Genomic DNA, 12,185 nt, shown 5'->3' with positions numbered 1-12,185 from the left:
GGTAATCTACATTAATTATTCAATTTAGTATTTTACATTATATATGCAATTTAATGTATTTAATACATTCTTTATGTTTTAAATTGTAGCAAAATACCTTACCTGGGTCTTCATCAATAGATGTTGGGTCTTCATCAGGAGTTGTTACCGAGTCTTCATTAAGACCTGCTGCATCAAGAACTTTAAGAGAACTTGCTGATGTGTAAAGAAGACCTGTTGCTGTTACTGATTCGAGACTAGGTCGTGTTGCTAAATCTGTCCTTGCTCATGGTGGTGCTAGATTTATCCCTGCTCATGGTGAAGTAAGGAGGCCTCCATTTTATGAACTTGCTGCCTTTGCTGCCTCTGCCTTGATAATGAATTCTGATGGTGCTGGAGGGACACAAGCAAGTGTCTCTTATGTTGTTGATATGTGAATGTTAATATGCATAGTGTTTTAAGGTTTTTTATGGTGTCTTTTTGCACAATGTTCTAAGGTTTTTTGTGGTGTTTGGATGGATGGTGGAGGATCAATTAAGAATGGATGTTTTGTAGCTTTTTGTCTTTTTTTGGTCTACCATTGTTTGGAAATTAAGAATAGGTTTAGGAAAAATAGTCTTGATGTGCACAAGGGACTTGATGCAATTATTGTATAGCACATATTAAAATCAATACAAAGATCAGTTTACTTATTTGCAAAACATCCTTTGTAATAACCCTTATAACACTTATTATGTTCAAGCCTATTATGATTAATTCAAGATAATTAGCAAGATAAAAAACTCAAAATATTGAAATACTTGGCTATTTATCCAGTCAATATTTAAATAAATTTGCATTTAATATTTAAAAAATTTACAACAACTTTTGCATTTAATATTTCAATAACTTTCAACAACTTTTATCCAATAAAATGACATTTAAAAGCCTTAAACTGTTGTTATTTTTTTGGCCCATCTCATCTATTTGGGGCATTTTATCAAACACCATTCGAGAAGCCCTTCAACTTTCATTTTTTCTTCCCTTCAACCTTTATGGTATTTTCCTCTCTTCCTAAGTTTCACTGCTACTTTGAATTATTTTGAATCAATTCAAGAACCACAGATGGATGTTATGGAAGCGTTAGAGATCATTTTAAGCTACCATACCCATTAACTCTTCCATAACATCCATTAGTGGTTTTTGAAATGAAAGTTCTCTAGCAAGACTGTAGACAACAAAAGCTTGAAAGGCAGAATCCATCTTTAGTTCTTGCTTTTTTTCCTCCATTAATTTTGTCATTTCTTCATTTGTGAAGTGGCAAAAATCAGTAAAAAATCTTGCTCATTTTACTAACAAATCTGGATTTTTAGTTTATTCTTCTATGGATCTTCAAATAATCTTTTTCCTTAATTAGCTTCTTCATTTCTTCTTTTATGGAATACCGCAAATCAGCAAGAAATCTATAGCATTTTAATAAAAGAATTGGTTTTTAGCTTAGAGTTTGAGGAAATTCTTAGTTTTAGCAAAAACATTAAAAGAAGGGTAAAATCGTTATAAATTTCATTAAATAAACGGAGGTTGACAGTAGGACTGACATAAGGATTTCCTTGTCTAGCAGAATAAAACTTTTTGAGACGAGCTATTCATTTCTAATACTAATGGACTTATGGGCAATTATGCTTAAAAATTAAGGGTAGGTATTTTACCCATTCTTTTAAGAAAAAAGGATGCGAATTCATATTTTTAAACAAAAAAATAATACATTAATTAATAAATTAAATGCTCGAGTACTGATATTTAATACTAAGTTACCACTTATCACATATTATTGTTTCAAATCAAGGATTCAATTTTATTTGCACTGTCATTTTTAACAAACTTCTATCCTAAGTTCTGTATAACAATAAAAATCAATTTTTAATATAAAAAATTAATGCCTTTTGATCAAATAAAAAAAACAAAAGAGGAGAGAAAACCAATTTGACATGTTTGAAAGAAAACAAAATGAGGGGAATATTTTAAAATTTCCCAACATAATTAAAAAATAAAATTTATAGTTTAAGATGAAAGGGACTTAGGGACGTATATGTAACAATAATAAAGGGGAAAAAAAAAGGCAAATATGTACAAACACATGCACACAAAAAAGACCATATTCGATTCCAAAGCCCTTTAGATGATGACAATATAGAAAGTTTTGGGTTTCCCGAAATGAACAAGAATAATGCCGTCTGACGAAAACCAACGAAAGAGGGAGGGCTTTTGCAAAATAAAACTCAAAATCCCGTTTCTGAAATTATATACTTAAATAGTCTCTGATAGAATTACTTGAATAAAGAATATTTTTCTATAAAATTTCATTCAAATTTGTTCAACAATGATTATTTTTAACAGAATATTTTGTTAAAAATTTTGTCGAAAAATATTATCCAAATAAAAATTCAATATAAAACTTGATTATTCGCAAGTAATATAAAGATAACATATAAAAGAATTTATCAATATTTAATTTTTAAGAGTAATCAAATAGAGAGAGCGTCAAACCTTGAAATGTTCATTGGTGTTTTTGCTCTCCAAATCTAACATAAGCACGCATGATCACTTAAACTTGAAAATTTCATGATTACCAGGTAGGACTAGTGCTTAACATCATGATTTTACTACTCCCAAAATTGTGCAAATAATAAATTAACAAGTTCTCAATGTAAATACGCATATGGGGTCCTGTAGTATATGCAATTATAACACTATTTATAGCACAGTACAAGTACGCTGGCATTGTATTATAAATGCAACAAAAAGAAAACGAAAAAAGAAAAAGGAAAGCTTTGGCATGATTATAATTCAATATCTCTTTCATCTAAACATCAACACATGGAGGCTGCAATTATCAGTCACTTCTTTCCATTAAAAATTATTAATTTCCTCATATCTTTGTCTTATGCTTGTCTTCATGATCCCTAGCACCTTTTAATCATCACTTACCCCACATCTTACACCCATAAATTCATGCTACCCCAACATCAGATTAATATAACATTCCAAAACAAAAAGCAAAAACAAAATCAACTATCTTGGCTCATAAATTAGAGCATAACAATATAGCCAACAAATTAATATTGGTTTAGTGTATAAGTCAAATGGTTACCACTACTACTCGCACAAGATTTTATATTGGTTAAGGCGTAGTTTGGCATTTGTGATGCAAATATTGCTATTAAAAAGTGAATTCATTATTTATTTGTTTTGTATCTAAAAGAAAGGCACTTTATTGCTTCTTGATGTGATCTGCTGTTGTGCCAAAACCCACTGGCAGGCTCACTTTGGCATCATCAACGAACCAAGCTCCACTTTGAAGCTAACAAAATTTTAATTCTATTTTCTTTTACTTCCAAAATTTGTAATATAATTCAAAAAGAAAAAAAAAATCCCCAAAAATATCAAAATTGAAAATCACAAAAAAAAAAGCCAAAAATTTACTTAACAAAAAAGCTACATTTTTTTTGCACAGATTTAATTTTAATTAAAGATTATCAAAATAAAAATTATATAATTTACTCTGGAATAGTAACCAGCATGGGTCGCCAAGCTCTCCTTAATAGCCTGTATCGAAATGACGCCGTTACCGGTCTCAAAGAACCAGAGCTTCGACTTGAAAACCCATCAGCGGAACTCCCGGTAACCGGTAGCAAATCTTCCGTTTCTTCTTCACAGCTTTTGTTGTTACTCTCTCTTTCTTCAAACGGCGGCGACGCTACGAAGAGTTCCTTTAATTTTCTTCTGCTCTTCTTCCCGTTGGAGTTTTTCTTGCTATCGACAGTGGAGGTGGTTGACGGTGGAGGCGGTGGAGGTGGAGGTGGAGGATCGAAGTTGTTGTCGTCGTGGCGACGGTGAAAACGGCGGCGTTCGGTGGCAGAAGAGCGGTTCAGGAGCATGCGGAGGGTTTTGCGACGGCGGAGGTGAACGACAGGACTGGTGGTGGGACTACGACCTGGGCTTCCGGCAACGGCGCACTGCGTCGCCAAAAGCTTGAATTTGTGAAGAGTCGCCATTTTTGTGAAGTGGGGTTTCTCTCTCTAGTAAGCTTGGGTGATTTAGAGGGAGACAGAGAGAGGAGAGATGAGAGATCTAAAGAGAAAGTAAGAAACAGTTAGCGTTTGATTCTCGGTGTTATTAATTAAATTAAAAAAAAATAAAAAATTAAGGGATTTGTTTTTTTAATTTGTTTAGTTCTGAAAAAAAAAAGAAAAGAAAAGAGAAAGAGAATAGGAAAAAGGGGTTAAAGGGGTGCTTTTTGTTTGGATGGTGGGATGGAGATTATCTTAATGTTAGGGTCATCTTGGTAAATTTGCATCATTGTGGGACACGTGGAAGGGAATGGGGGGTTTAGGAATTTTTAGGCTCGGAGTCGGAGAGTTGGACTAATTGGACAAAGTACCTCAAAAGGGCGGGGCTTGGAAGAAGAGGATGGATTTTTGTGTGAAGAATTCCAAGTAGAAAATTACAAATGGAAATGTTATTTTCATAGGGTGTTAACTACTCCCATTTAGTTTACTTATTATATTCAAATGCTTCTAGATTCTTTATGATTGAATTCAACATAATTAAAAGTGCTTCTAGATTTTAAAGTTGGAAATGTTTTTATTTAAGAATTATATCAAAACAAAAAAATAAAATTTTGAGGCGATATTTTACAAATTGTTGATAGATTATTTTATACTTATTTGATGCGATTAAAATTATAAAATATTAATTAAAATTAGAAAATTTTGAATTATTTTGGTTTAGAATTTGTGAGAAAATGACAAATTCCATTACGGTTTTTGTAAATTATTATTGCATATCAAAATTTGAATAAGGTACAATTGAAGAATATTTGGGAATTTTTTCTTTGAGACTAAAAAGGATGGCTCAAATTAAGGTTGGAAAGAATCAAGCTCAAAATTGAAGGTTAGTATACAAGTCTATGAAGATAATTTCGTTTTGCGGGATGATAAGAATCAAATGAGGAAAGTGAAGCTCAAAATTGAAGATGATATACTAGTTAATCATTATTTACAAGTAAGGTTCAGCCAGAGTTTCTTTTTGCTACTAATCAAGAACCAAGAATTTGAAGTATACCAATCTACTTGAGCAAGTACGAGTAGTACATATGGACAAGGTATAACACCATTTCTAGTTTTGCCGATAGGGTTTGAGCAAGAAGTATTTTAGAAGCAAATCCTCTGAAAATCCATCATGAGCTAAAAGACTTGGATTACATCGATCTTACCTGCATCTGCAAAATAAAGCGTGTGAATTAGGTTCAATATGTTCCGTCATATTCTAGCTGTTATGGTGTTCAGCCATTTGTCAGCAACTTTCCTAATGCAGAACTCAAATTGAAACGGCATTGATATCATTAATTACCACTATAGTATGTGACATGAATCCCAAACATATACATTGCAAGATCTTGCTGGAGCTCGATCGATGCATCATATTATAATCATACAATGCTTTTAACCCTCTACTATAGGCTTTTTGGTGAAAAAGATAAGGAAATGTCGTCTGCTTTGAAACTAAAAGGAGTTAGGTGGAGTAATAGTAGAGCTGCTAACCCATTTATCATTGACCGAATCTGGAGAAAGTGGAGGAGGAATGTGCTTCAATAGTCCAACATCATCTGATCTAATATCCACCACCTCTGCTTCTGACCTAATATCCACTACCTCTGCCTTTTGCACTCCCAACTCTTCATCCCGAATTCCTCTCAATGTCTCCAACACTTCTTCCATGGAAGGCCTCACATCCCTATCCTGCTGTAAACACCGAAAAGCCAATTCTGCAACTGCTGTCATCCTTGTTTTCACAGCATAATCGTCCTCAAACCCAAGAGATGGGTCAACCAACTCATGCAATGCGTGATTCTGGATTCTGCTGACAGCCATGTTAGCCAAATTAATATCCAGTCGGTGCCTATTGGTGTCCACTGCTTGCTTTGATGAAATAAGCTCAATCAAGACCACTCCGAAGCTATAAACATCACTCTTTTCAGTGAGCTGGTAGCATTGGTAATACTCAGGATCAACATAGCCAGGAGTGCCTTGCGGAGCAGTCGAGACATGGGTGACATCGTTGGGGAACAATCTTGAGAGGCCAAAATCAGCAACTTTTACGTGGAAATTCTTGTCCAGGAGAATGTTGTTAGTTTTAACATCACGATGTATAATAGCTGTTGCATGGAGGTACGCCAGCGCATTTGCTGTCTCTACTGCAATACTCAACCTGACAGGCCAAGTAAGCAAACCAGAGTTTGACAGCTTTCCATGGAGATGATCAGCCACAGTTCCATTAGGAATGTATTCATAAACAAGAAGAAGTTCTCTACTACGTCTTGAGGTGCATCCGTAGAGTGTGACAAGGTTTGGATGGCGTATGCGAGTGAGGATCTCGATTTCATTCATGAACTGCTCAGCACGCTTGAAATTGCTGTCGTATAGGCGCTTCACTGCAACTACACGCCCATCATTGAGTACACCTGATCAAGCAAATTGAAGGACACAGTTATAGGAGCAGAAACAAAATACCTCCGGCTGAGATCTACAGAGAATCTATATATATATAAACAAAATTTAATTACCATAATAAACGGTGCCAAACCCTCCCTCTCCAAGTTCTTTTGAAGGATTGAAATTGTCAGTAGCTTCCTCAAGTTCTTCGTAGCTGAAGACATGCGCTCCAAAGTAGGTGCTTCCTTTTTCAAGGTCATAGTTTGAGGTGGGATAAGAAGGAATGCTTTGAGACAGATTAGTTGTAGAAGTAGGTGGGCCTTTGCTTGAGGGAGGTGTTGGAAGGTCTCTGCTCTTAGCCTGGGCTGCAAGTTTCTTTCTCCGTTGTCTAAGGCACAAAAATCCCATGCCTAGAAGTATACCAGCTATAACCGCACCAGCTATTCCAAGGCCTAAAGATGAAGCAAGAGATTGCTCAACTTCTTTTTCACAATTCAAATATTTCAGGAAACAATGCAATATGTTAATGATATTGCCAAATAATACCTGTTATAAGGCTGACATCAGTTTTCTTTTCAACTGCAACAGTCAAAATCCCGATATGTTAGTTGAAATATGAATGATTAAATGAAAAAAAAAATTCTGTTTGAATTTGTTAATCAAAACTTGGCCTAAAAAATTGTTAAAGATTTATATGAAAATAAATGCAGAGCTCATAATTTAGCTAATGCACATATGTTTCATATTGTACAGGTTTCTGAATTCCCAAAATATGTTGCAATGATGAAGCACTGCTCAACTTGGCAAATTTTACATTTTTCAGGCATGATGTACACAATGGGAAAAGAATAGATAGGTCAGGTTCATAATTTGAACGCAATAGCCTGTAGCCTACGAGTTTTATACTAGAACAAGAGCGTTGACTACCAAATCAATTCATATCATGTGCCTAGTTCCAGACGACTGAAACTTGTGGACATATTTCAGGACAATCTAATTCGCAATCCTAAGCGTTCAAGATGTATTGCAATTTCTAGCAGAGTGGCCATAAAGAGTAGAGATTCTAACCAACAGACACGTGCTATCCTAAACAATTGGTGATGATCAGGACCAACTAATTGCAATGTTGGAAGCCTGGAACCTTGACTTCATACTTTAGTAATTTTAGTTCTGACGTTATTAAGGAAGACTGATCATTACCAACAGCTACATGCGCAAGAAAATTTGAGCCTCCGACAAATTAAATGAGTCAAAAACTAACAAAAAATAAAATTCAATAGTTTTCAAATTCTTCCAACTGAATGAAATGTAGGCCAAAGTTCTTCCATATTTGCAAAACAAAAAACAAAAAGACCAGCAACACTCGAAAAGAATGAAGCACAATTTGAACAGAAAAATTACATATCTAACTAAAAAATCCTATGACTAATCATTTACTAATTAAGAATCCCAAAGAAATATGAGAAGGTTTTTGTTACTAGCACTTTCCAACACCTTGGAGTTGGTATTTAACTAAATGTTAGCATGCTTTTAAAAATAAGCCAAAACCTTAAATACCTCAAAAATACCTGTCGTGTCACAAATCCTATCACCACAAATGCAAATAGCTCGACTCGAAAACCACCCACAGTCTCCACCAGAATCAAGGCATTTAGCACACTCATCATCATACGGAATACTATAATTCACGCTAAACCCTTCCATCAAGACCTCCCCAAGCAATGACCTATTCCTTACGAGCTCATTCGCTGCACTTCTAAGCATTGGCACCGTAACACTAACATTGCATTGTATAACTTTAAACGCTGGATCAACCGGAACCGGACCAACAACGTAGTAAGCTCCACTATTATTACATGTGAACAAGTTCGGAGGTTTGTACGAGGAAGTGTTAAGGGAGGAACAACCATAAAAGAACGTTAAATTTTGGTTGTTTGAAGTTGGAGTGAAAATGGTGGAATCGAGAGTGGTGTTAGTAAAATTTTGCATGCACGGGATTGGGTTGTTGTAAAGGTCTGACCGAGAGAGTGTCATGGTTTGAGTTCGGGGGTCGAGTTGGATGACTCGGTATCTCACTGAGTCCGTCAGTAACTCGAGGGTGGTGGTGTTGGAGCAGGTCAGCTGGAAGCCCGGTGGGCCACAGTACGCTGGACGTGGGCCTCCGGTGAACGGGTAAGTAAGGTTTGTTATTGGGCCACATGAGATGGTTTGGTTGCAGTTTTGGAAGGTGGTGTTGTTGGGTGGAGGAGAGGGTGTCGTTTGGTGGAGGAAGAGGAGGAGGAAGAAGAAGTGAGTGGAAGGGAATGGGTGCATTGGGGAGGGTTGAGGTGGAGGGAGGGTGCGAGATGGCACTTGGTAATAGGGTGGTGGAGGGTGGGGGGTTTTGACCTTTGACTCTCTTAGGCTGACATTGTTGACTGATTTCTGAAATGTAATGAAAAGAAGGCTTCAAGGTGGGGTTTATTTATTAGCCTCTGTTTTGGTTTTTTGTTAGTTAAAAAATGTGAATGGTGACATGTTTCAATACTTTAAAGGCTTGGTTTGGGTTCCGTTCGGAGGATTAACAAAAGTACTGAGAAAGATGGAAAGATGGTTGGACTAAAGCAAGAGTTGTTGGAAATTATGGCGTGATTGGGAGTCGGTTGGACTAGGGAAATAGCCATTTGAAGTGAGTGGTCAGCCAATATGGAAGATTGGAAGAAAAAGGAGAAGTAGCCCTAACAATCATCAATGAGCACCACATAACATTATAGTACATGGTATTAGTTTGTGAGCTAAGTAATTTATACGTGACTTGTAAAACCATGTTTTAAACAATAAACTACATTAAAAAAAAAAGAAACAAAACCAATCTTTGGACTTGTACTTGATTTTTGAAGAAAAGTAAGAGTTTGACTCGATACTTGGGAGAAAAAAAAAGGATTATACTAAGCCAACGTACACAAAAAAAAAAGAAAAGAAAGAAAGAATTGTAGTATGCTGAAATCAAATTCTAAATTGAGCACATCGTGTAAATGGAAATCTTGGAAAAAAGAGAAAACAGGCGACTAAGCAAATGGGACACGTTGAAATTTTGAGGTAAGCCAGGGGCCCAGACAACTAACGTGGTTGGGGCGGCTGAGGCTTGTGATCCTTGAATTGGCATAAAATACCCCACAAGAAAGTTTCAAACTGAGACCACTTAGGATGACAAAAGGTTGTCCAAATCAACCACGAAGTTTGTGTTCCTATGATTTAAGCACTTATGTTACACGCTTTCTTTCTATCTAGAAGTGCCTCTTTAGTCTTCCTATTCTTGTATATGTTGTGTATTTTTATTAGCTAAAAACTAGACTAACTAGCTTAAGACTTTTGATCCGTTACCCTATATAAACAACAGTCAATTCTTGAAGAAGCCTAATTAGGATTTTTATTTTTCTGATAGGAAGACTAGGGATTTTAATAGTATTGATCGGCAACGCACAAGTGAAGATAGTTTTGTTTGGCCTTTTTCCCCGAACGTGCTCATTTTGCTTCATACCAGGATTTGTTTGGAATTGAGATAGCCACGATCACAATTCACAGTTTCATCAACTGCAAACTGAGTTGAGTTGAGTTGAGTATGGTAGTGATCCTATTCTGACAAACCCAAACATTATGGGAGTAAAAATAAAAAGAGACAAGGAACACAAGAGAGGGAAACGAATGAGAAGGTAAGAAAAAGAGGAAGGAAAAAAAAAAACGAACACCACTTGTTATAAACAACTAATACAAATAATTTCACAATTATATTATTTTATTTTTAAAAATTTATAAATGGTGCCTAAGTCAGACATGATAGGGAATAAAGGTGAAAAGAAATCAAAATTTTCATTCAAAAACAGATTGATTTGATCACAGTAAGCTCGATGGCTATGGGAAACATAGCTATAGGATGGAGCATGCTGTGGGGACAGAAGAAATTTAACACCAAACTTTGAAGATTTCAATGATGGATTATAGAAAATTTTGATTTCAAGGAAAATGATGTCTCTTTGAAAAATTCAGATTATAAACTTGAGATGATTCGAAAGAGATTTGGATATGAAAAGCATAGTTGATGATGAGATTGATGCACTAATTAATACCATTGAAATCTAAGTTTCTTAAGAAGAGATTTCGATGAGCAGGTTTACAATGGAGATGGAACTTGTATGGGAATGGAAGAAAGTCAACAGCTGAAGCTGTCAAGTGTCAAGTTAGTCAATACATGGAAGACAAACTAATGGGACCATATCAACAATGGAGAATTTTGAATTGCGTTAAGCAAAAGCAATTTCTCATTGAAAATCTCGATAACTACTGCCAAATGGATGAGTTTGGCTAATCTTATAACAGACCTAAGAGAAAAACAACTCATCTAGTAACTATTCATATAAGGATATTTACATTAATTATTGAATCAAATATTGTAAATACGAAATCTCAAATATAAGTAATATAGAAAATGTATCTTTTACTTAAATTGAAACATAGATAGAGATGTTTTGCCTTGCGATCATTAGATTCATTCTTTTGTCAATACGACCAGTGCAGAAATGAAAAATTCATCCCAATTTGCAAAAAGATTATAATCCTACTGATCCACGGAATTTTCATCATGGAGCAACTAAAAACAAATTCCAAATTGGAATGGGTCAATTTTTGAAACGGGAAGGGAGGTCCATTTTTTCTAACATGGCAGGCTTTACTATTGCTCTACACGGTCGCCATCATCCCCACTGAATGAATAAAGAATCAGAAAAAACTAAGCCCACCTAACGCTTGATTGTTTGGTTTAGTGACAGAAGAACGATAGCCTAATCGAAAATGTTCTTCAGCGCCACGCTTGAAGGTCCCCAAAGGCCAAAATTAGGCAGCAATAAATGAGAATGAAAACTGGTCAATGATACAGGAAACTGAGACCGTAGGACTTGAAATGGTTAAACATCCCCAATACTCGTGATTTTAAACAGGCCTAAGAAGAAAGGAGTTGTACCTTGTGGACAAGTGCTCGGATAAGATCCACCTGAGCAGTAACAAAGGAATTCCCTCGCGTCCTGGTTGTACCCACACTGCCCACCGGAGCCTATACATGAGTCGCATAAAGAATCATTCGCAAACCACTGCAGCTCAAAACCAACTTTAAGCGCCTCTATCAGACTCTCTGTAGTTCGACTGTCCTCCACTACCTCAACTTCTGATTTCAGGACTGGAACGGTGACGCTGTCGTTACAAGATCCCAAACTAGTGCTTAATAGATTGGCAAGGTCGCCAAAGGACGACTCTGTAATATTCCTTGTTAGATAATATCCTACGTTTCCAGTTCCATTTATCTCGCACTCAAATTGACTGGAGAGTCCTTTAGGCAGGGATGGAATATTTGTAAGAGGGCGACAACCATAATAAAGCGTCATGTTCTGCGTATTGGAATTGTACTCGAAAACGCCGGTACTCAAAGTGGTGTTCCGGAGATATTGGACACAAACGTCTTCTGAATAATCAGTTCTAGCAAGCCTAAGATTTCTTGTTCCGCTTTCTATATTAAGGACTTGGTAAGTTACTGACATGATTGTGATCTCTGGAACATTACCGCTGCAGTTCAGCCAGAAACCCGGATAACCACAATCTTCTGGTCGCCCCAAACCCCAGAAAGGATAACCGGTATCAATGTTTCCGCATCTGAACCGCGTGCTGCAGCTTGAATAATTTCCATCGTTGGCAAACGCAGATTTT

General features: G+C 36.1%; 2 protein-coding genes across 2 annotated transcripts; both read right to left on the bottom strand.

Moving 5' to 3' along the window:
- Positions 1–3,407: 3,407 nt before the first annotated feature.
- Positions 3,408–4,201, bottom strand: LOC110425976 (uncharacterized). Its single transcript, XM_021441066.2, has one exon. The coding sequence runs from the start codon at positions 4,011–4,013 to the stop codon at positions 3,516–3,518; it is 498 nt and encodes a 165-aa protein (XP_021296741.1). The 5' UTR covers positions 4,014–4,201; the 3' UTR covers positions 3,408–3,515.
- Positions 4,202–5,337: 1,136 nt separating this feature from the next.
- LOC110425972 (LEAF RUST 10 DISEASE-RESISTANCE LOCUS RECEPTOR-LIKE PROTEIN KINASE-like 1.4) lies at positions 5,338–12,184 on the bottom strand (the record flags this gene model as incomplete). Its single annotated transcript, XM_089785217.1, has 4 exons — positions 5,338–6,481; positions 6,584–6,904; positions 6,999–7,031; positions 11,449–12,184. Coding segments are annotated over 4 exons (2,049 nt in total), but the record flags the coding sequence as incomplete, so codon positions are not given.
- Between the last annotated feature and the right edge of the window lies 1 nt (position 12,185).

The sequence above is a fragment of the Theobroma umbraticum genome, unplaced genomic scaffold (genome assembly GCF_002168275.2).
Source record: "Theobroma umbraticum cultivar Fairchild unplaced genomic scaffold, ASM216827v3 scaffold_12.1, whole genome shotgun sequence".
NCBI lineage: Eukaryota > Viridiplantae > Streptophyta > Magnoliopsida > Malvales > Malvaceae > Theobroma > Theobroma umbraticum.
The sequence above is the reverse complement of the archived record's forward strand: the minus strand, read 5'-3'. Positions and strand labels throughout refer to the sequence as shown.

Coding starts and splice junctions, on each gene's coding strand:
- LOC110425976 (XM_021441066.2), bottom strand. CDS start 4,013: ATGGCGACTCTTCACAAATTCAAGCTTTTGGCGACGCAGTGCGCCGTT.